Source organism: Dendrobates tinctorius, unplaced genomic scaffold (genome assembly GCF_039654945.1).
Source record: "Dendrobates tinctorius isolate UK_male_01 unplaced genomic scaffold, ASM3965494v1 ptg000075l, whole genome shotgun sequence".
Lineage (NCBI taxonomy): Eukaryota > Metazoa > Chordata > Amphibia > Anura > Dendrobatidae > Dendrobates > Dendrobates tinctorius.
In genome coordinates this window covers 13605310-13631227 of record NW_027361743.1, presented here as the reverse complement: position 1 = coordinate 13631227, position 25918 = coordinate 13605310, and the positions used below count along the sequence as shown (strand labels likewise).

The window sequence follows — 25918 nt, the reverse complement described above, 5'->3', positions numbered from 1 at the left end:
GGACTGATTATCAGGTCAATCCATAAGTAAAATCTGAAAATTCTATAGTTCCTATAACTGAGATTGGACCTGACAGTTGGTGCTTATAACATTCTATGGAGAAGTGAGAGGATGAGGATAAAGGAGCTAGAGGCAGACACAGACACTCTGCTGCAAGTTCACCTAAATCAACCACTTTCCGTAGAACCTTGTCAGCACCAACTGTTATCTCCTATCTCAGTAGAGTAGTGGGATAGTGTGTACGCACTGAACTGCAAATTGAGGATTTTGAGATTGAATAATAAGATATATTACAGAATTTCCTATTTTCATATGTACTATTGATTTCTGGGGAAAAAAAACAAGTTAAGATGATGGTTACTCTTTAAACAAAGGTAGTGTTTTTTAATAGTTTAATAAATGTGTTTTGGGATTAAAGTAATTTTTGCTAATATATTTCATTAACAATTTTGCACTGTTTTCCGTCTATGGCTTCTGCACTGTCTCTTGCTGACTCTGTTAGCTAAGAATCTGTGGGTGATTTAATCTTGTATTTACTGATCGTCTCTCATCTGATTTATGATCACATGAAAGAGAAGCTCAGAAAAAAAGGAGCTCAGGAAAATAAACACAGATATGAGTTACCCCCTTATCAGAAAGAGCTCATTGACTGATTCTCAGTTAACTCATTCTACACCCAGAAGTTTTCAAGGAAACAGACTATATAGAAAGTAAAACGCATATTTACTGCAAGAGGGGTTGACATGTTGCATATCTCAAAATTGCACCGCAGGTCAGTTTCCAACCACAGAGTTAAAAAAAAAACAAAGGCTTCTTTAGGTCACCCACAGTTAATCAATTAGATTAAGGTCTGGACTAAAGGCCCCGTCACACTAAGCGATATCGCTAGCAACATCACTATAACGTCACTAGTTTTGTGACGTAGCAGCGATATTGCTAGCGATATCGCTATGTCTGATACTCACCTCTGACCGGCTCCCCCGCTGGTCGCACGAGAACGTCCTGGGCCGTTTCTCGTCGTCAGCTTCCTGCTGGGCTTCCTGTGGCGCCGACGAGCGACGCGTGGAGCCGGGCGGGAGGATGCAGGATCGCCTCGTCTGACAGGTAAGTAGCGACCCCTGACCCCTGCGATGTCGCTGGTGAGATCTGCCTGTGTGGCAGCTCACTAGCGACCACTTAGCGATGCACCAGCGATCCTGACCGCGTTATATCGCTGGTGCATCGCTAAGTGTGACAGTACCTTAAGGCTGGGTCTTTCCAAAACTTTGATCTTCTTCTGAAGCCATTCTTTTGTGGATTTAGACGTGTGTTTAGGATCGTTGTTGTGCACTATTACTTTATGAGGTCATAACTCTGGAACGCTCCAACGGATCCCGGTGATTCTCACAATGTTTTCTCGTGACATACTGTACTTCATGATAATGGTATAATTTCTTTGATATGACTTGCGTTTATTTGTTAAAAAAATGGAAATTTGGCGAAAATTTTGAAAATTTCGCAATTTTCAAACTTTTAATTTTTATGCCCTTAAATCAGAGAGTCATATCGCACAAAATAGTTAATAAATAACATTTCCCACAGGTCTACTTTACATCTGCACAATTTTGGAACCAAAATTTTTTTTTTGTTAGGAAGTTAGAAGGGTTAAAAGTTGACCAGCGATTTTTCATTTTTACAACAAAATTTACAAAACCATTTTTTTTTAGGTATCGCATCACATTTGAAGTGAGTTTTGGTGGTCAATATGACAGAAAATGCCCAAATGTGACTCTATGCTTCTCTTAATACATCATAGGACTGTTTGCCTTTTTTGCTGCTGCATCACACTGTTGACTCATGTGCGGTCTGCGATCTATTAGTATACCTAAGTCTTTTTTACTCGTGTTGTTGCTTTGTTCTCTTCCTTCCATTCTGTGGATGTAATTTTCATTTTTCTTGCCAAGATGTAGAATCTTGCATTTGTCCCTATTGGTTTCTGCTAAGTGTGTAACAGTACAGACACAGAGGGCTAATGGATGCATAAAGCATGTGGGAACATGATGCGGGGAACCTGGTTATGGTAAAACTTTATTTTTATTTTTTTTGATCCAATCTTATTTATTGGTGTTTAAACATGACAAACAAAAACTGACATAAAAAACATCTGTGCTACAACATTAGCACATAACATGACAGAAGAAGACATAAGCATTAACAAACAGTAAATGTCTTGCATTAAAATTAAAACAGGAAAAAAAAAAAACAAACTCAGGCTTATCTCCCGGAATGATAGTGTAGTAAGTCTCTTGCCATCGGATGTATTACAAAGGTAGGAGCCTAATTCATGCTCACAGTGAAAGTTAATTTTTTCAACTACTTCTGTAATAGTCGGAACTGTAGCACATTTCCATTTAGCCGCCACTAGCAATCTACCGTATATACTCGTGTATAAGCCGAGATTTTCAGCTCATTTTTTGGGGCTGAAAGTCCCCCCTTCTCGGCTTATACACGAGTCATATACCTGGGGGTCAGCGGGGGAGGGGGGGCGGGGGTGTCACAGATCATACTCACCCGTCCTGGCACTCTCTGCAGCCTCGCTTCTCCACTGCTCCCTTCCTGCCTTCAGCGGTCACATGGTACCGCTCATTAAACTCATGAATATGCGCATTTTCATGAGTGGTAATGAGCGGTATCACGTGACCGCTGAAGGCAGGAAGGGAGACAGTGGAGAAGCGAGGCTGCAGAGACGTTCCAGGACGGATGAGTATAGCGATATTCACCTGTCCTCGTTCCCAGGCTGCTCACTGCCATCTGCGGCTTCCTGTGTCTGTGATGTTTAGCCAGCAGGGGGCGCGGTGATGTGGTTAGTGCGCTCCGCACCCTCTGCTGGCTGAACAGTCAATGACAGAGGACGCGCAGACAGTGGTGAGCAGCGATGGACCCCGGACAGGTGAATATCACAGGTGCCGGGTCCTGAGCAGGAGAGGTGAGTATGGCATTTTTTTTTGCAGCAGCATATGGGGGCATAATATATGGGGCAGCATATGGGGCATATTCTATGGAGCAGCATATGGGGGCATAATCTATGGAGCAGCATATGGGGACATATTCTATGGAGCAGCATATGGGGGCATATTCTATGGAGCAGCATATGGGGGCATAATCTATGGAGCAGCATATGGGGTCATATTCTATGGGGCAGCATATGGGGGCATATTCTATGGAGCAGTATATGGGGGCATAATCTATGGGGCAGCATATGGGGGCATAATCTATGGGGCAGCATATGGGGGCATAATCTATGGGGCAGCATATGGGGGCATATTCTATGGAGCAGCATATGGGGGCATATTATATGGAGCAGCATATGGGGGCATATTCCATGGAGCAGCATATGGGGGCATAATCTATGGAGCAGCATACGGGGGCATATTCTATGGAGCAGCATATGGGGGCATAAACTATGGAGCAGCATATGGGGGCATATTCTATGGGGCAGCATATGGGGGCATATTCTATGGAGCAGAATATGGGGGCATAATCTATGGGGCAGCATATGGGGGCATATTCTATGGAGCAGCATATGGGGGCATATTCTATGGAGTAGCATATGGGGGCATAATCTATGGGGCAGCATATGGGGGCATAATCTATGGAGCAGCATATGGGGGCATAATCTATGGAGCAGCATATGGGGGCATATTCTATGGAGCAGCATATGGGGACATATTCCATGGAGCAGCATATGGGGGCATAATCTATGGAGCAGCATATGGGGGCATATTCAATGGGGAAGCATATGGGGGTATATTCTGTGAAGCAGCATATGGGGGCATATTCTATAGGGCAGCATATGGGGGAATATTCCATGGAGCAGCATATGCGGGCATAATCTATGGAGCAGCATTGGGGGCATATTCTATGGGGCAACATATGAGGGCATAATCTATGGAGCAGCATATGGGGTATAATCTATGGAGCATTTTATGGGGACATAATCTATAGAGCATCTTATGGGGGCATAATCTATGGAGCATCTTATGGGGCCATTATTAACCTTTGTGCAGCATTATATGGGGTGTATTTTGTATGGAGCATTATATGGGGCTCCTGATTCAATATGGATATTCAAAAACATTTAGCCTACTGATGTCTCAATTAATTTTACTTTTTTTGGTATCTATTTTTATTTTTGAAATTTACCAGTAGCTGCTGCATTTTCCACCCTAGGCTTATACACGAGTCAATAAGTTTTCCCAGTTTTTTTGTGGCAAAATTAGGGGGATCGGCTTATACACGGGTCGGCTTATACACGAGTATATACATTAACTGCTATCAGTATGTGAGATAAGGCATCCCTATTCATATGCGGAAACTCCTCTGTTCCAATATGTAAAGTTACCAGGCTAGGAGACAGCGTCAGGCCTACCTCAAGGATTTCTAGTATTAATCTGGCAATGTCCTTCCATAGATTATTCAGACCTGGACAGTCCCACCACATGTGTTCTAGTGTCCCCGGAAGCCCACATCTCCTCCAACATAATGGGGATTGGTCCAGGCCAAAGTGAGCCACTTGTACCGGAAATCTATACCAACGAAGGTAAATTTTTTTCAATTTTTCAAGATAGTTACGAAATGATGAGACCCGTAACACCTCTCCCAGAGCATCTCTCCAAGCCCCCGGCTCCAGGGATATACCCAGTGAACGATCCCAGAGAGACATATAAGGAAGTTTTATATCCACATCAGGATCATTCAGAGCCTTGTATAGGATGGACACTCCTTTGGGGCCGGATTCTGGTATTAAGAAATATCCATTAGCTCTGCGATCTATTTTGGAGTTAAAAAAGGGTGATTCCGGTGAAGTCGACAAAAGATGGCGTATCTGTAAGTATTGATAGAAATATCTGCGTGTACCTGGGTGTTTGGATGCTAAGTGATCAAAGGGCAGAATCCCCGAGCTCCCCACCAAGTCCTGAAAGTTCATAATCCCCCATCTCACTCTACCCCTCCACCAGACCTATCCATTAATGTCAATGGCTGCTCTCTTTCCCCAGTCCCGCACACTCGGTGCCTTGGGGTGATCTTCGACTCTGCGCTCTCTTTCAAACCACATATCCAAGCCCTCGCCTCCTCCTGCCGCCTCAAACTCAAAAATATTTCCCGGATCCGCTCATTCCTCAACCACGAAACCACAAAAACACTAGTGCACGCTCTTATCTCCCGCCTCGACTACTGCAACCTCCTACTCTCTGGCCTCCCCTCTAGCACTCTGCCTCGCTCCGCTCCAGTCCATCCTACACTCTGCTGCCCGACTAATCCACCCGTCTCCCCTCTATTCCCCAGCCTCCCGCCATGCCAGGCCCTTCACTGGCTTCCCATTGCCCAGAGGCTCCAATTCAAAACCCTAACCATGACATACAAAGCCATCCACAACCTGTCTCCTCCATACATCTGTGACATGGTCTCTAGGTACCTACCCGCACGCAACCTTCGATCATCTCAAGATCTCCTTCTCTGCTCCCCCTTATCTCTTCTTCCCACAACCGCATACAAGACTTCTCCCGTGCTTCCCCCACCCTCTGGAACTCTCTGCCGCAACACATCAGACTCTCACCATCAACGGAAACCTTCAAGAAGAACCTGAAGACCCACCTGTTCCGACAAGCCTACAGCCTGCAATGATCCTCGGTCTACTGAACCACCGCACGACCTGCTCTACCCTCTCCTACTGTATCCTCACCCATCCCTGTAGACTGTGAGCCCTCGCGGGCAGGGTCCCCTCTCCTTATGTACTTGTGTGTCCCTTGTCTTACACATGTTTATTATACTTGTCTATATTTCCCCTTTTTCACATGTAAAGCGCCATGGAATAAATGGCGCTATATAAATGCATAATAATAATAATAATAAACCCCGCCGTTATCCAGACTTGTAAGTCTATATATGGAATATGTGCCTCAAGAGCTCTCAGAGACACAATACTTAGGGGGATTTTAATTAGGGACGGGGCTAATTTTCTCCAATACTGTAATGCGGCTACCATTGTTGGCAAACCTGGTGTATACTGGCTAATCTTAATAGCTTCAGCTTCCAAAACTAGGCGAGGAGAGTTCCTTTTAGCATAGAATATTTCAATTTGAAGCCATCTGTGGTCCCTGTCCATATGCCACCAGTCCCTGAGTCCAGTTAGAACAGATGCTCTGTGATATGCCAAGAGGTTCGGCATGCCCTTCCCTCCAAGATCATATGGATAGTATAATAGGTTACTCGCTATCCTTGGCTGTTTATGTGCCCAGATATAACGATTGGCCATTCGTTGAAGTAACAGGATATTCCTATTAGGGATTTTAAAAGGGATGCACCTAAAGAAATAGATAATTTTGGGAAATATCATTTTAAAAATCTTGATTCTTGCTGTCCATGAGGTCATAATATTATGAAGTTTATCTAACTCTGATTTAATAGTTTTAGCTAGATTAGAGAAGTTATTATCCACTACATTTTGGGAGCTTGTTAGTGTAATTCCTAAGTATGGGATACTGTCTGGCATCCACTTAAAGGAGAATCTATTCTCAAAAATATCTGCGCAGTGCATCTGGGACTGCAACTGGATATATCAAGGATTTCGTAGGGTTTAGTTTGTAATATGATATTTTACCAAATTCCTCCAGCACGGACATGACAGCTGAGAATGATGGCCCAATATTCACACGAGATTATGACATCATCTGCATAAAGTCCCACTTTATGTGTTACCGGGCCCTCTTTGATCCCCGAGATATTGGAATCTAATCTTATGTGCTCAGCCAACGGTTCCATACATAGTGCAAATATAATGGGTGATAGGGGGCAGCCTTGTCGTGTTCCATTTGTTATTTGGAAAATTCCAAACAAGAAACCCGACGACAGTACCCTAGCACAGGGAGTCGAATACATTGAACTAATTGCTGAAAAGATGGGACCCACAAAGCCAAATTTAGTCAAGACAGCCCGTAAATATCCCCAGTGCACCCTGTGAAACGATTTTTCAGCATCCAGTGACAGGATTGCACTGGGTACACCAGAAAGCTCCGCTATCCCTATCAAATCCAGCATTCTCCTTGTACCATCTTTTGCTTCGCGTCCAGCCACGAACCCTACCTGGTCCGGAGAGATCAGTGATGGAATAATCAATTTCAAACGTGACGCCAGAATCTTTGTGAATAGCTTGACATCACAGTTCAATAGTGCTATAGGTCTAAAATTGCCTGGGACCGTGGGGGACTTCCCCGGTTTAGGGAGGCTAGTGATCATAGCCTCCAACCCGGGCGTAGACACTTTGCCCGTTTCTCTCCACGCTGTAAATAGACGTAATAGAAAGGGAATCAAATTTTGTTGAAAACATCGGTAATAGACATTTGAGAATCCATCCGGACCAGGGGCCCCATATCGTTTAGTATGGTTTATAGCGAATTGAACTTCTTCCTCAGTGAAAGGGGCATTCAAAAGCGTTAATTGATCTGGGAAAATATGGGGCAGATTGATTGATTGAAGATATTTGTCTATTTCTTGTTGATCAGGTTGCGGAGTAGATGTATATTAAATTATAAAGATGGGTATAGTATTTGGAAAATACTTCTACAATTTTAATCGGATTTCTAACAAGCCGTCCCTCAGAATCCACTAAATATTCCACTCTAGATTTCACTTCCCTATGGCGAACTCTACAAGCTAGCAGGGCACCCGCCCTATCACCTGTGGCATATAACTTAGTTCTAAATTTCTTTACCTTATGGGCATATATAGACAGGAAAGTTTCACATAGTTTAAATCTAATCTGGAAAATTTCTTTTGAAACAGCAAGAGAAGGATTAGACTTATTTGTGGACTCAAAACGGTGTAAGCGGGATATAGGGTCATTTCTGCTTTTTTCCCTTTTACGTTTTAAAAAGGACGCCTGTTGTAGTAAAATTCCCCTAATCACCGCTTTGTGAGCGGCCCATAGAGTCTCATCAGTGATCTCTTTGGAGTCATTTGTCTGGAAATAGTGCTTCAGTTCAGATTTAATCTTTGCAACTACCCCATCATTCAGTAATAATGACTCATTCAATCGCCACCTGAAGGCTGAGCTAACCTGATGAGAGAGTGCTAGTTATAGAGAAATAGGCGCGTGGTCAGACCATGTGATTAGGCCTATGTCCGCAGATATACATCTCCGGAGGACAGCACTGTCTATCAAGAAATGATCTATCCTGCTGTATGTACGATGTCGGAAGGAATAGAATGTATACCTGCAACCTCCTGCTCAGTGGCCTCCCCTCGAACACTCTCGCACCCCTCCAATCTATTCTAAACTCCGCTGCCCGGCTAATACACCTGTCCCCCCGCTATTCCCCAGCTTCTCCCCTCTGTCAATCCCTTCACTGGCTCCCCATTGCCCACAGACTCCAGTACAAAACCCTAACCATGACATACAAAGCCATCCACAACCTGTCTCCTCCATACATCTGTGACCTTGTCTCCCGGTATTTTCCTGCACGCAACCTCCGATCCTCACAAGATCTCCTTCTCTACTCCCCTCTTATCTCCTCTTCCCACAATCGCATACAAGATTTCTCTCGCGCATCACCCCTACTCTGGAACTCTCTACCACAACACATCAGACTCTCACCTACCATCGAAACCTTCAAAAAGAGCCTGAAGACCCACCTCTTCCGACAAGCCTATAACCTGCAGTAACCACCGATCGACCAAACCGCTGCATGACCAGCTCTACCCTCGCCTACTGTATTTTCACCCATCCCTTGTAGATTGTGAGCCTTCGCGGGCAGGGTCCTCTCTCCTCCTGTACCAGTTATGACTTGTATTGTTCAACATTATTGTACTTGTTTTTAGGTATACCCCTCCCTACATGTAAAGCGCCATGGTATACCCCTCCCTACATGTAAAGCGCCATGGAATAAATGGCGCTATAACAATAAATAATAATAATAATAATAATAATATAGTCCCTTTCACTCGCTTTGGAGTATCTCCCGAAATCGTGATAGTGATATTCATGTGCTAGCAATCTTAGCTCCCTCCGACTTCGCCGTTTTCCTTGTGAACAATCCAAATTTCTATCCATAAGGAGATTAAAATCACCACATACTATTTTCCCCCTTGTTCCAATTCGGAAATTTTTTTGAAAACTTTCCTCAGAAAAGAATGTTGTCCCTCATTAGGAGCATAAACAGCCGTTATAGTGTGAGGTTCACCATTAAGGGTACATACAAGAATCAGAAATCTACCCGCCGGGTCCTCATATTTCTGCATGCATTTAAAGGCCACTGTATGCTTCACCATAATACACCCCGCCGCCTTCTTATTAGAGTTATTGGCGAAAAATATATGTGGGAAATGAGGATGGTGAACCCTACAATTATCCTTCTCTAGCAAATGTATCTCCTGCAGACAAACGATGTCAGCCTGAGATTTCCTTATTCCCTCCACAACATGGATCGTTTACCAGAGGCGTTTAGCCCTTTCACATTTAACGATAAGAGCTGCACACTCACTTTTGCATAAATGTACATATTAATTTTGCCTCAGAGGGGTATATACTGGCTGTCACATAATTATATCCTATAATCATATATTCCATCACACTTAAGCTACCAAAGTAGACGCGCATGAAAAAACAAAAAAAACACAGACAAATAAAAAGAGAAAAAAGGAAAAAATTGTAACACATAACCATGAACCGCGGCCTGGCGGACACCGGGTAATGACCGACATAGGTCGGATGTGGCGCAGAATCAAAATCTGCAAAGGGCAAAGTGAAACAGTCACAGTCCAGGAGTCCAAACAGAGAAAGGACCCGTCAGCGAGCTCCGGGTCATCCCGACCACGACCCTTCCCTCATTTGAAGCCGGAGTCCAGTCTGGAACAATTCTTTTCTCCCCTGCAGACGGCTGTCTAGGTGGCAGTGGAATCTTCCAACTTGTCAGCTTATCTTCTGCTTGCTTAGGAGATGAACAAGTCACTGTGTGACCTCGATACATGATGATCAATTTTACAGGATTAAATCCCCATTTATACTTAATGTTGCCATCTCTGAGGGTCTTGCATATATGAGCGTATTCCCGTCTTTTAGCCAAGGTTGCTGCTGATAGATCTGGGAATACCTGCAGATTGTTTAGTTCAGTAGGTAATTCAGGAGGTTTCCTCATCTGCTGTATAAATGCATCCTTAGTAGAGAATAAATGGATACGGGCTAAGGTGTCTCTAGGCAGAGCATGATCTATGTGCCTGGGTTTTGGAATTCTATGAATCCTGTCAATCAGGAGATCCCTTGGAGACAGTGTGGGAAGTACAGCTTGTATAAACTTATGCATGAAGGGGGCTAGGTCTTTATCAGCTACCTCTTCTGGTATACCCCATATACGAACGTTATTTCTTCTGGATCTGTCTTCCAGGTCATGCAATTTGTCAAGCACATGAACTAGTTCCCCCTTAAGTGCCTCATTTTCATCCACCAGGGCATTAATGAAAGTAGCATATTCCGCCATTTTGTTTTCAACATGTGAAGTATGTTCTCCCAGGGAGCGTATGTCCCCTCTTATTTCTTTTAACATGGAGTGCATGTCCTCTTTTAGGGAGGAACGGATGGAGGCTGTGAATTCCCTCATATCCCCTTTAGTCATTGGGGTAGAGCTGCTATGCCTCTCCCACTCTGCGTTCATACCTCTTCCAGAGCCTTGTGAGGACATGGAGGACCTGGAGGGGGATGCAGCCGACATCTTCCCTGAAGCAAGTGCAGTCTGTCCCTTAGGAAAGAAATCTGGGAGCCGCAGCGGGGAGCTTTTCTGCGTCCTACCGCGTGTCATCATGAGCCCAGATATGTGAGGCAGCCGGCAGTTACTTTTTTGAAGGTCGGGTGCACCGTGGAGAACTGATTTGTGCTGCTTTCGGTCAATAGATGCTGGAGCTCTGGCTCTAAGCAGCCATCACAGTCTGCATGCAGGCCACGCCCCTTATGGCAAAACTTTTGACTGTGCCACACAGAGATAATTAGGTTAATGTGTTGAGGCGGTAGGCCAGTCTGAATAAATGTGTTTTCAGGGCACGCTTAGGGTACCGTTACACCTAGCGACTCACCAGCGATCCCGACCAGCGATATGACGAGGTCAGGATCGCTGGTGCATCGCTAGGTGGTCGCTAGAGAGCTGCCACACAGGCAGATCTCACCAGCTACATCGCAGGGGTCGGGGATCGCTACTTACCTGTCAGACGCGGCGATCCTGCGTCCTCCCGCCCAGCTCCACGCGTTGCTCGTCGGCGCCACAGGAAGCGCCGCATGAAGTGACCGACGAGGAATGGTCCAGGAGCTTCTCACACGATCAGCGATAACCAGCGGGGGAGCCTTTCGGAGGTAAGTATCACATGTAGCGATATCGCTAGCAATATCGCTGCAACGTCACAAAATCGGTGACTTTACAGCGATATTGTAGGGATTGGGGACTAATCGTATTGACCTGGGAAGTGCATTCCAAAGAATTGGCACAGCACGTGTAAAGTCTTGGAGACGGGAGAAGGAAGCAGAACGGAGGGCGCGGAGGAAACCCTCTCCAAACTAGTTATTGTCAAATCAAAAGGGTCTGTGCACACAGAGTTGTATAGAAGATTTCAAAAACGACTTCAGCCAACGCTCCTAGATTGAGGAGTTTTTAGGAGGAGTTATTTTTTTCTGAAGCTGTTTTGGCGAATTCTTTTGAAAACCCTGGAGATATGTTCTGCAAAGTGATTTTACAATAGAAATCAATAGAAAAAGTCTTTCAGGTATTTTTGATGCGATTTTTGGGCATTTTTCATTGTGGATCCACTCCAAAATCTCGGTGTGCACGTACGCGAAGGCTGCAAGAAAGCTTCAGAAAAAAAACAACTCCTCTTTAACACTGCATCAGGAAAAGAAAAATTCTTGCAAAAAGTCCACAGAAAAGGGAGTGTTTCCAGAAGCGGTTCTCACGGCAAAAAAAAAAATGTTTTTGAACGCCTTTAAAAAACAAAAAAACACAAATCTCTTCAAAAACTTGGAATTTTTGCTCTGAAAACTAATCCTAAAGCCTCTGTGTGCACATAGCCTAAGACACTTTTTTGTTTCAGATTACTGTGATGTTCCTGGGGTAATAATTTTACACCTACCAGAATTACCAAGCCACCTCGAGCCATAAAGTTATGCTGGGAGAGTTGACCTCTGAAGCCTGGGGAATTACTAATGCTATATAATACAATAAATGCAATTTCTTGGAATTTTAACCCTATGTGATGTAATTTTGTTGTTTCTTATTCATTGCAGGTACTTTGCAGAAAGAGATAGCAACTCTGCTCAGCAGATACTTTCTGATTCCCTTCAGCCAAAATGCAGGTACACTCATATTATATATTTATGGATCTAGATTATTCTGTATTTTTTCTTTTACTTGCACAGTCCTTAATATAATAAGACTTATTTGTGAATTACACGCTGTGTCTTAACTCTGTTTTGTCCAAATCAGAAACCACTTCCTGCAATCAACTGTCTGGCTCTGTCCCATAACAAAGTTCTCAGTTGTCCCAGATTTTCCAGGTCTCCTGGGCCAAAAGTGGCAGGGTTTATGGGAGTCTCACCCAAAAGTGGGCTTTCCTAGTACACATAGGTGTTACCGGGATGTATGTGGGTGGCCCTAGGGGAAGGGCTTAATTGTCCCCAACGTTTTGGCAGCTAAGCTATAGGGATACCCATTTCTGAGCTAGGAGTCATAAGTAGGAAAGTTCTGCTATAGAACATTCCACAGTATGGTGACTCCATATGACAATGCTTTTCCTAGAAGTAATATTTGTAGAAGTGCCTTCTATAGTTGTCATCTGAACAAGCTCCTTCACGTGACCGCTATCCAGTCCCAAACTCAACGGCCTCCTAAATGTCTATGAAGCTGTCATGTTTAGGCCAAGAACACCACAGCCGCTCTGGACATTGCTGGCTGGACATGGTCCATGAATTGCAGATGTATGATCCAAGCCTTAGACCAGGGGTGGGGAATCTGTTTTCTTCCAAGGGGCATTTGGATATTTATTCCATCCTTCGGGGGCCGTACAAACTCCACCCACAAAGTACATCCTGTCTCTGGCACTGGTGCCAGGACTTAATCTTTCATTGCATGCACTTCAGTGTTCAGTAGTGAACACTGCATGTGTGTGCTAATAGAGCAAGAAGAAATTAATGAGTTGGTGTCAATCAAAATACAGCTCCCTGCCCAAGCACTGCGGTCCCTGAGAATCTGCCCGGGGGCCTGATAAAAGGTCATCGAGGGCCGTAAATGGCTCGGGGCCTGAGGTTCTCCACCCCTGCCTTAGACAATGGAAACATAGTTCCGACATCATGATGTATGATAAATTTGGCACCTCTGTAGACGTTTTCGTCCAAATTTCATGCCACCTATTGGTTGGCATAAATTTGCCGCACTTTTTTGCACCTACATTTGATGCACATTGTTGCACTTTAATCCCCCTTTGTGTGTAAAATGTGTGGTGCTTTATTATAACATTTGATGTGACAATGCCCCATATTTTGCCCCGTTTTTCACCTTTGTCTGGGCGCAAATAAATTAGTAACCCTGCCCCATTGTGTTACTAGCTCAGGATCATGCAAGATTGAAAGCTCTTTACATTGCCCTTTAGAGTTTTAACGAACAGACCTTCAATCTTCTCCCTAATCTACTATGAGATCTGTATCCAGATATTACTGCTCTGAAATAAAGTTCCCTGGCTTCATAGGTCCTCTTTTAATTTTTGCTTATTGCATTATTTATGTTTCCTATAGTATTTTAGTTGTTTTATTTTCTTTTTTATGTTTTGCAATTTAAGGGATGTCAGTAAAGAGGACTTCAGGTATATCACTTTTTGTGTTACTTTTTGTCTTTTATTAATTTTTTTGTGTAAAGATTTAGCTAAAGATGCATTCCCACTCGGTTTAGTTACACATATGATAAAAAGTATTATATTATCTGGCTCTGCTCACATTTGGCAATAGTGATGATGCCAAAAACTAAAACACCTCTATTCCTAAAAATAAACCTATTATAGACACCAATACATTTTTTTAAGTATGTTGGGGGAGGAGGGGGTCCATCAATTATTCCTGTTAAAGGGAAGCCAGACCACATTACAGTCCCCATTGGGGCCCACAATCTAGATTCCCTATCAGTATGGTCTTTGGAATGTGGGAGGAAACCGGAGAGCTTGGAGGAAACCCACGCAAACACGGGGAGAACATACAAACTAATTGCAGATGATGTCCTTGGTGGGATTTGAAACCAAGACACTAGTTCTGCAAAGCAACAGTGCTAACCACTGAGCCACTTGGTGCCTCTATGATGGTGTTATTTGGGCACTATGTGGTGGTGATTAGTTTGGTGAGATTATTTGTGTACTTTGACAATATTATCTGGGTCTTATGCGTCATAAGAGAATCATAAAGCATTGATTGCATGTTTAAGCCGGATACAAAGTGGGATTTAAAAACCGAAACACTCGCTGCCATTTGAATAACTTGTGTAATATAATGAAATAAATTATAATATATAGATGAGTAATATCTGGTCATCAAACACCACTGATGCCATGGTCACAAACTGCTTGGTGTGAGCAGCGCCTGTCTTAGTTTGGACAATTGTCTATTTTTTTTATCCTATCCAATTTGATAGAATACTTTATAATATATATACCGCTCTGGCAAAAATTAAGAGACCACTGCATAGTTGTATAAAAATCAGCTTCTCTACATGTCTGACAGCCATTCCATTCCAGTGTCAGTTGAATTCCAACCAGAGTACACCTCATTCTACTTAATGTGCTTCTGATTAGGTGATCACCTGAACCAAGTATTATTTAACGAAGAAAAGTATAAAAAACCCTGCTGTGGTGTTCACAATCCTCTTGCAATAGGACAAGCTGGATGGTAAAACAAGTGCTAATAATATCCCAAAGTAATAGGAAGGAAAAAATAACTTTTAATCATGCCAAAGTTGAAAAGAAAAGTCTTGAGTGAGGAAAAGAAGGGCTCAATTCTGGCTTTACTAGCAGAGGGATACAGTGAGTGCCATGTTGCCTCCATACTTAAAATTTCTAAGACGGCAGTCTATTACAACAAGGTCAAGCAGCAGACATTGGGGACAACAAAGCTACAGACCGGCAGAGGGAGAAAACCACTCTCCACTGACCGGGATGACCGTCGTCTTATTCGAATGTCACTCAGCAACCGCAGGATGACATGAAGGGACCTACAAAAGAAAGGGCAAATGGCAGCTGGGGTGACGTGCATGGCAAGAACAGTTTTTAACAGGCTCCTAGAGGCCGGACTCAAGTCATGCTAAGCTAGAAAAAGCCTTTCATCAATGAGAAGCAAAGGAGAGCCAGGCTGAAGTTTGCCAAAGACTATAAGGATTGGACCATAGAGGCCTGAAGTAAGGTAATCTTCTCTGATGAGTCTAATTTTCAGCTTTGCCCAACACCTGGTCGTCTAATGGTTAGATGGAGACCTGGAGAGGCGTACAAGCCACAGTGTCTGGCACCCACTGTGAAATTTGGTGGAGGATCGGTGATGATCTTGGGATGCTTCAGCAAGGCTGGAATTGGGCAGGTTAATCTTTGCAAAGAACGTATGAATCAAGCCGCATACAAGGTTATCCTGGAAAAACAGTTGATTCCTTCTGCTCAGGCAATGTTCCCCAACTCTGAGGACTGGTTTTTCTAGCAGGAAAATGCGACATGCCACACAGATAGGTCAATCAATGTGTGGATGAAGGACCACCACATCAAATCCCTGTCATGTGCAGCCCAATCTCCAGACCTGAACCCCATTGAAAACCTCTGGAATGGAATCAAGAGGAAGATGGATAGTCACAAGCCATCAAACAAAGAAGAACTGCTTAAATTTTTGTACCAGGAGTGGCATAAGGTCACCCAAAAGCAGTGTGAAAGACTGGTGGAAAGCAGCCAAGATGCATGAAAGCTGTGATTAACAATCATGGTTATTCCACAAAATATTGATTTCTGAACTCTTCCTGTTTCTAAATGATTATGAACTTGTTTTCTTGGCATTATGTGAGGTCTGCAAGCACTGCATTTTTTGTTCTTTGGACCATTTCTCATTTTCTGAAAATAAATACAGAATTTAGTGCTTGGAAATTCGGAGACACGTTGTCAGTAGTTTATAGAATAAAAGAGCAATTTACATTTTACTCAAATTATTCCTATAAAGAGAAACATCAGACAAACTGGAAATTTTACAGTGGTCTCTTAATTTTTTTGCCAGAGCTGTGTAATATATATATTATTTTTTTTACATTTAGAACATTGGTGATTTTCCGTATTTGTGAGCAGGACTGCATCTTTTAAACCATTCCTTACCAACCAGTTGTGTCTGCACTGTGTTACTTGGTGTTGTGTTGTTTTGTGTCAGTTCCGCACATGAGTTATGTGATGTTTCTGGAGGTTTTCTGGGAATTTATATTGGTGGTCTTTAGTTGTATGAGGCTGAGCTATAGTGCTGCAGAAGGCTGCGTGTCTGAAAGTGTTGCTGTAAGACATTGACCTGGTCTGGGCTCTCACAGGAGCAGTGTGACCTTTCATGTCACTGATCCTTGGCGATCCAGGGGTCAGACTGCCATAAAGCACATCCCAACCATATATCTGCAATGTGTTATCCTGAAAACCTCTTTGACCCCTTAATAACCAGGCTAGAAAGGGCCTTAAGTGGAACCTATCCTGTTGAATATGCTATCTGATCTGCAGTCAGGATGTTATAGAACAAGAAGAGTCGATCAAATCGGTAAAGCTTCAGGTATAACTTGCATTTTATTCACTGAAATCCCTCGTGTTTGTATGTATAGGAGTCCAATGGGCGGTCCTGCGTCCCTGTATGACTATACTCTTGGACCGCCCACTAGACTCCTACATACAAAGCCAGGGATTTCTTTGAATGAAATACAAGTTTGAATATTTTCCCTCTAAACGATCAATCTTTCTGCTCAGCTTCTTTTTTATGTCATGCTGTTCATAAATTAAACTGCACGTACAACATGACTGGTTCCCTTTAAGCACTGACCACTTTTATTCATTTTTGCCTCTGCAAAGTCACAATTTTAGTTTTTTTTTTTCGCTAACCTGGATGTATAAGACTGTTTTATGCAGGACAAATTGTGTTATTTTTGTGTTAAATTTCACCATAATTAATATACCGTATTTTGCGGCTTATAAGACGCACCCCAAATTTTGAGGAGTAAAATTGGAATAAAAACTTTTTTTTAATAAAATGGTGGTGCTTCTTATAATCCATGCATCTTATTGCTTACCGGGGGTGGTGGCTGCGGTGAAGCGGGGTCCCAGGGTCGCTGCTCGATGGAGGAGGCAAGAGTGGAGCGTTGCTGCAGGGCGCAGGCTGGGATGAGGGGGTGTTCTGATGTGCGCCGCAGCGGGTGTTCCGTGGTGCATGGGCTCTGACGACATTTTGTGAAAGACCAGAACCCCCGCACTTACATGGTTTACTGTGCGGTGGACTCCGGGAAAATGGCTGCAGGGGGCAACGCATGCACAGGCGGAGATCTCGGGAGATGAGATCTCAGGCATAATTAACGGGGTATTTTCATTCCATAGATGTATGGCTTATATTGTATATGTTATTTTTTTTTTTTTTTTTTCAGATTAAGGGCTTACCAATAAATCCAGCATCTATTAAAAAAAAAACAAAAAGCTAGCCGTGTTCTCTACTGACAGGGCAGGGGCACTAGAGAAGAAGCAAAATATATTTTAATTTTAAAGCAGATCTGTCACCAGATTTCACAATGCAAAGTGTACTCCTTATTATATCGATCTCTTACATCAGACGAGGCCGGTGTAATTACCTTTAATGTCCAAATGGCTGTATAATACCATTACTAAAACGAGCATTTTAAGAATCTGTAGAATTAAATATCTTATGGATCCAAGCATGTTCAGTCTCCATCCACCCAACCTGACAGCTGCAGCTTATACTGAGCAGTGTGAGATTTCTACAACAGCAGGGAGGAGAGACACTGAGGAGCTGTCAATCAGGCAAGCTAAACCGAGATTGAGTTAACCATTTATTGAGGATTATGCAAACATTCTGACAGAATTTTCAAAGTAAGTACACCAGCCTCATCAGGTCTATAAAAAAAAAAAAAGAAATCTATTTAATATTTTTGCCTTTTGTACTTTGAAATCAGGTGACAGATCCACCTTTAATATTTTCAAAATGGGGTCATCTATTGTACATGTCCAAAAGGCAGAAAATCTAACACTTTGGGAGTCTTTTTGTGATAGAACAATTACAAATAACATACCAAGGAATCATTTCTACGAGCATTTTCCTGGAACTGGGAATGACAGAAACTCTCACATTTATTGTGGTTTTGTTTCAATCGTGCTTTTTTTTAAACCATACCATTATAACCTGTGTCTTAACGTGTTGGTTACACATCCCACTCATCTCTGTACCTTTACGGATTTATAGGTTTCCAGCCTATTCTTTACTTGGTTTGTTAATTGGTATATTCTTTCTTCTAGTAAATTCAATAAAATGGAATGGGAAATGAAAAAGTTTGACAAGGCTATTGGGTATGTCTATAACCGAAAATGTGAAATGTCTCTAAACTATGCATGGTACCAAACAATATGTATTTCCTTTTTTGTTTTGTCGCTATTTGTACATAGAAACCATCAGCAATTTATTATTTACCAGTTGTAATTTTTTTTTTAATTTTGTGCCTATGTGAAATGTGTAGCTAACATCATGTCTGTCATATGCTCAAAGCCATATTAAAGGGAATGTGTCAAATTAAATGCAAGTTACCGTATTTTCCACACCTAGGTTTTAGAGGAGGAAATTATGAAAAAAAAAACTGCAGCAAAAAATGTGGTCAATTCTGTACGTAATATCCCCTATCCTGGTATATATGGTCCCCATGATGATACACATGGCCTCCTCATCCCTAGCCTGGTATGCATGGCCCCCTCATCCCTATCCTGGTATGCATGGCCCCCTCATCCCTATCCTGGTATGCATGGTCCCCTCATCCCTATCCTGGGTATGCATGACACCCTCATCTCTAGCCTAGTATGCATGGTCCCCTCATCCCTATCCTGGGTATGCATGACACCCTCATCTCTAGCCTAGTATGCATGGTCCCCTCATCCCTATCCTGGGTATGCATGACCCCCTCATCCCTATCCTGGGTATGCATGACCCCCTCATCCCTATCCTGGGTATGCATGGCACCCTCATCCCTATCCTGGGTATGCATGGCACCCTCATCTCTAGCCTAGTATGCATGGTCCCCTCGTCCCTATCATGGGTATGCATGACCCCCTCATCCCTATCCTGGTATGCATGGCCTCCTCATTCCTATCCTAGTATGCATGGCCCCCTCATCCCTATCCTGGTATGCATGGTTCCCTCATCCCTATCCTGGGTATGCATGGCACCCTCATCCCTAGCCTGGTATGCATGGTCCCCTTATTCCTATCCTGGGTATGCATGGCACCCTCATCCCTAGCCTGGCAGCAATGATCGCCCTCATCCCTATCCTGGGTATGCATGGCACCCTCATCCCTAGTTTGGTATGCATGGCCCCCTCATCCCTAGCCTGGGTATGCATGCCCCCCTCATCCCCTATCCTGGTATGCATGGCCTCCTCATCCCTATCCTGGTATGCATGGCCTCCTCATCCCTATCCTGGTCTGCATGGCCCCCTCATCCCTATCCTGGTATGCATGGCCCCCTCATCCCTATCCTGGTCTGCATGGCCCCCTCATCCCTATCCTGGCATGCATGGCCTCCTCATCCCTATCCTGGCATGCATGGCCTCCTCATTCCTATCCTGGCATGCATGGCCTCCTCATTCCTATCCTGGTCTGCATGGCCTCCTCATTCCTATCCTGGTCTGCATGGCCTCCTCATTCCTATCCTGGTCTGCATGGCCTCCTCGTCCCTATCCTGGCATGCATGGCCTCCTCATCCTTATCCTGGCATGCATGGCCTCCTCATTCCTATCCTGGCATGCATGGCCTCCTCATTCCTATCCTGGCATGCATGGCCTCCTCATTCCTATCCTGGTCTGCATGGCCTCCTCGTCCCTATCCTGGTATGCATGGCCTCCTCATCCCTATCCTGGCATGCATGGCTTCCTCATCCCTATCCTGGTATGCATGGCCTCCTCATCCCTTTCCTGGTATACATGGCCTCCTCGTCCCTATCCTGGTATGCATGGCCTCCTCATTCCTATCCTGGTATACATGGCCTCCTCATCCCTATCCTGGTATGCATGGCCCCCTCATCCCTATCCTGGTATACATGGCCTCCTCATCCCTATCCTGGTATGCATGGCCTCCTCATCCCTATCCTGGTATACATGCCTATACATACATGATCCAAAGACATGCTGATAGGGAATTTAGATTGTGAGCCCCATCGAGGACAGTGATGATAATGTGTGCAAACTGTAAAGCGCTGCAGAATATGTTAGCGCTAAATAAAGATTATTATTATTATTATTATTATTTTGGTTTACAAATACTGAAGTAAAATACTCACCAAATACTGAATGTGTCATCGTGGCATACCCATTCCACTCCTGGTGGGATCTAATTAGGCTGAGGTATATGGCAGACAGGAAGACTATTGTTAGGCTTCCTCGTTGCCAAAGGATCCATCGACACCTCGCAGTGTGGCGGCAGGGGTTCCGGTGGGCTGACAAAAGGAGTCCTCACATGTCGTGATCACTGCTGATCACACAACATATGTAGGGTTAAAATGCTGAAATAAGCGCTATGTCCATCTCGGCACATGTTAGACAGCCGCAAAACATGCGGGGATTGCCTAACTAACAGCCGCGAATAGTGCAGCAGCGGGGACTTGAACATGTTACTCGACCCCTTGCCGTACTTGGATAAACACTATATCCGAACACAGTCACTCAACACCACTGGTTATGTGTAACAGACGGCTCCTGATGATGATGGCAGTGGCACATCTCCATTGCCGTGCCATTTATCAGACACAAATGAGCCTTAATATGGACGTACAGTTGCGTCCATTTGCGATAAGGTAAAATTGGTAATCTTGCAATTTTCACACTGGCGATTTGGAAATTTTAGACTCTTACTTTCAGGAAGAGTTTACAGCAGTTTCCTTATCATCAGAGACAGGATTACGATGACAGGTAACACCTCTATTCACGGCTGATGCCCCCCGATCCACCAACTGGAATATGTGACATCAAAGCTGACCTGCTCCCCTTCCCTTCACAATGATCTTTGCACACACTCATTAGATGCTTCAATGCAACAAATAGGGTCAGAGTCTGTTCATTGTGGCAAATGTGCATGTGTTATTTCCTGAAACAACAGGAAATTTAAAAAAAAAAAGTAATGGCTATTGCGAAAGTGGTGAAAATTTTATTTTTAATATTGCAAAAAAATACTAATTAAAAAGTACATTAAGCACAAAAAAAACTGATTTATACAAACATGTCATTTTCAGTTGACACATTCCCTTTACTAAGGCATTTAGTCCAGTTATATAAGTGGCCAATGCATCAATTATCTATTCTAATTTTCATAAGGTAAGGTGTGTCTTATACTCAAGTTATAAAAGAAAAAAAAATGCAAAAAGAAACGGACACAAGCCTGGTCACTTATTTTTTATACCATGTATAGCTCCTTTTGTAAAACCTTCACTCTTTAATCATCACCCAGATACTCATTTGCCATTGTTGGGATTAACATTACCGACCTGGCCTACAACCTGCTGATAAGTGGGGCCCTGAAGACACATCTGTACAATGTTGCCCCAGAAGCTCCGTCCTTGCATCACTTCCAACAAACTTTCTGTAAGTATTTATGAGCGCGTCTGTATTTCTGCTGTCCTGGGCTATAAATTATAGAGGGTTTTTTCTTGTCTGAGTTTATTTTTTGTTTGCCAATATCTAAATTAAAATCATAAAATAACATAATTTGTACAGAGAAGCTGTCATGTTCAGTGTATTTACATATAAAAATATATACCAAAGGTGAATTCCAATGTCTTTTAACCTAAATGGGCAGTGGCTAGGAAAAATCCAGTAAGGGGGGGGGGGTTATGGTAATTGGGACCCAAGCCTTTTGGTCACTACAAAGAGGGTAATATGGGTCAGAAACAGTGTGAGGAATAAATTAGGGTTAATAAATATACTGAAAGCTCATAGATTCAATGCTAAATGCATTTGCTTATGGGTAACCTTTGTTTCACCCTAAGGTATTCAGGAAGCTTAGTATGCCAAAATAGGTACCACAGGTGGCAATCAGCAGTAAAGAGATTTAATTGTCATGAGGAAAAGGATCAAATGAATGATAGCTCATCCTCTAACTTTACCTTAGAGTAATTAATACCACCCCCAGGGTATTTATAAAAGGCTATTGGGGAGTAATTTTTCCATGTGATCGGTCATTGCTAAAAACACATTTTTGAATCACTCTCTCCTCCCACATAATTGAAAGGTGATACAGGAATGAGATTAACGTGATTCCTTCATTCAACTGTCCGCTCACTTTCATTTCCTATTGAATCCTGGTTTAGAAAACATTTTTTCTAATATCCTGTTTTCTATCTTAGTAGAAGTGCATTTTCTATCTAGGGTCTTAATCGAATAGCCAGAGTGAAGCGTCTTCTACTCTGGGGGATCCAACACATTCTTTCATTACACAGGGAGCCATGTAATAGATACCATGTAATGCTTTTTTTCTCCTGCGGAAGCGCTGCAGGAATATTGAACACTTGCTTCTGAGTTTCCACACTGTTTACAGCCTGATCTATGGGGTCGTCAAGTCTGTCTTCACTCGTTTGCAGTGGGATCCAATCCACTTTCTGACTACAGAGAGGACCAGAAAATAAAAGTATATAACACTCATGATCCAAAATTTTGGCACACATATCTTCACTTTTGAGAACCTGCATCTCTTTACGTGAACTTAACAATTTTGAAATATTTCGCCCTAGGTTTCCTCATGCACGAGTTTCACAAATTTTGGATTGACGAAGATCCCTTGGACATAATGGAGTTCAATCGCGTCCGCAACAAGTTTCACAAGCGTATCTTAAAGCAGCTCCAGAAGACGGACATGGCTTTGTGTCCCCATTTCGCGGCCTCGGAAAGCTTGGTCAATGTGTAGCCATCTACATTGTAGAATCCCAGATCACTGCCTCACTATAGTGTCCATTATCATGGCGGCCGTGCTGTATGACCACAGCGATTGTATGCATGCTTTTTTTGGTAAAGTATTCATCATCTGTTTTGATTCTAAAATACAAAATCCCACGGGTTTTAGGCACCACGGGATTTGCTCATTTGATGGTTGCGCATATTGCGGGTTACGCAGTGTTATATTTTCATCTGACATGAGTTTTCTATTTTTTTTTAGATTTTATTCTTGTTCTCATAGTTCAGCACTGACGAGTTGTATTTGTACCATTTACCATAGGTTGATGTCTGACCGAGCCAGCTCTTGTACTGTAAGCATTTTATGATCCCTAATATTTCTACTGACCTGATGCTACGTTTACATCATCGAATTGTCTTTACTATATATACTGTATATACATTGCTTCTAGGTGTGTCATAAGAAGGTTCCAATTCCAAAAAAAGTGCTAATATCAAGAGCTTAGAGCAAAACGGCAAGTTTCGAAGGGCCTAAGTGTAAATGCCTCCCTCCCCGCTATGCTCTCCAAGTTGAGTATTCTTGAGTTAAACGGTCTGTTTGATAAAGATTCCACCTTCATAATATGTGGTGGTCTTGATGGCCATTTTATGGTCTCAGTGCACTATGATTATAGATAGCAGATGGTTTACAGTTTCATAATAAAGTGGTTGAAAATGTATTACTAAATTCATGTTGGAAATGTATTACTAAATAAGTTGGCTATGTCAAAACGCATTGGCTTGAGGCAACTTATTTTTGAACTCTAGTTTAGAAAAACCCATTTTCACTATTAGGAAGTTTTTTTTGAAGGGAAAGTCCATGTTCAGGACCCTCATCTACTGACCAGATCATATAATGCCTCTCACTCTGGAGGACTTAGTATATCCATACATTACACAAACAGTCTGTTGATTTCAGAAGTCACCATGTAATACGTCATGTCCCAGGCGTGGCAATTGAACACGATTGTCTTAAGTTGATCAGTGGTGACCCAGCAGCTGGACTCCATATGAGAAGTGTAACTTCAGGGGTTCCTTCGTACAAAAAATAAGAATTTGCTGAAACAACCTCAATGTCAAGTCTCTATTGGAGCCGGAGATCATCCGGTCTGTCAGCCAGCTGGGTAGTCTGCGATGGCTAAATATCTGCAGGATACGCTCGTGCGTGCTAGTAGTAGGGAATGGTTTACAGATCTGTCATTGAGAATATAGAGATTCTAAATCTAAACAAGCAGGGGCACTATAGAGATCTACGGGCACCAGAGTCAGTGCGAGTTTCTTTGCACGCCCTGAAATACCACCTCTTACCTTTTGGAATCCTCAGATCTTCTTTTGATTAATTGACCTAGTGCGACGCCAATTAGTGGCATTGCACTAACTCTGGAAAAACAGGAATCTAGCGCTGCTTTCATACCCGTGGTGTGCTTTGAAACAGCAATGATGAAACGAACTAGATTCAGCAACTGATTAACCCTCTCAGTGGTTCTCACCAGGTAATAGCCCAATAGTAATCTAGGGAGAAAATGGGACACTCACTACTGTGCGTTAAAATAAGTTTTATTTGCGATTCCATAGCTAGATTGAGGAGACAATGTGGCTGACAGCTCTTTCGTTTGTAGGTCACGCTTCTTCTGAGCCATTATGGCTGTCAGCCACATTGTCTCCTCAATCTCTGTATAGAACCCCATATAAAACGTATTTTAATGGTAAGTGGTGAGTGCCCCATTTTCTCCTTTTATTACATGTGATATGGCACCAGGCAAGTTAATCAAAAGAAGGGTTGTGGATGCCATCAGGAGCTTTACTCATATTCCTGTGCAAGACCACCGTCGTGGCTGATGGAATAAGATCTGTGACTCGAATGGCACCAACTCTAATGGGCACCTTGTAAGAAATAAGAGGGATAATAGAATGGATAACTTATACTTTAGTTCAGTAAGATTTTAAATAACATCCGATTATGAGTTAGTTTAAATTTATTAGATCCTTAAAGGGAACCTGTCTCCAGAAATAACGCTGTTAACTTCTAGATATGCGGTTAATCTGCAGGTTAACAGCATTATGATGCTGCCCGGAGCCTGCATGTAGCCCAATGCAGCAGGGAGAAAGTGAACTTTATTCTCCACGCCAGCATTTGGTATTCAGTCATGGGGGCGGCACCGGTTCAGTCACCGCTCTGATGAGTATACAGAGCAGCCGCTGTAACCGCGCCCTCCAGCCCTGACCGAGAGCCAGCTTCAATGTAGAGCCAGTGTCAATCAGGGCCGGGGGTGAGGTTACAGCAGCCGCTCTGTATACTCAGTGGTGACTGAACCGGTGCCGCCACAGCTTCCATGACTGTTATCCCCGCCAGCATTCAGTATTCAAAGTTCATTTTCTCCCCACTGCATTCAGCTACGTGTAGGCAACGGGCAGCATAATAGCGCTGTTAATCTGCAGATTTACCGCATATCTGCAGGTTAACAGCGTCGTTTCTGGTGATAGATTCCAATTAATAGAACTCCTGAAGATACAGTGTGAGTCAAATGTCATGAACCACCCAAATATTTGGATCATGTTATTTTTAATTAGTCTAATATAATTTATTGCAGAAAAATAAGAAATAAAAGGAGTATTCCAACTTAAGGAGCAAATAATGTGTTCCATGTGCTAACCCCAGCAACCAAGGATAGTAGAATTTCAATTAG

The 25918-nt window shown here is 43.1% G+C and overlaps 1 protein-coding gene across 4 annotated transcripts in view; it reads left to right on the top strand.

The window, feature by feature from the left end:
• The window catches only part of ELMOD1 (ELMO domain containing 1), a 175820-nt gene extending 151901 nt beyond the window's left edge, over positions 1–23919 (top strand). For 3 of the 4 annotated variants that reach the window (XM_073583014.1, XM_073583016.1, XM_073583015.1), the window contains 5 exons: positions 12299–12367; positions 13846–13869; positions 18565–18615; positions 21754–21887; positions 23033–23919. In XM_073583014.1, coding sequence (XP_073439115.1) covers positions 12299–12367; positions 13846–13869; positions 18565–18615; positions 21754–21887; positions 23033–23205 — 451 coding nt within the window. In that variant the 3' untranslated portion in view covers positions 23206–23919. The remainder of the gene's footprint in view (positions 1–12298; positions 12368–13845; positions 13870–18564; positions 18616–21753; positions 21888–23032) is intronic. The other variant, XM_073583017.1, reaches the window with a different exon arrangement.
• Positions 23920–25918: the final 1999 nt, after the last annotated feature.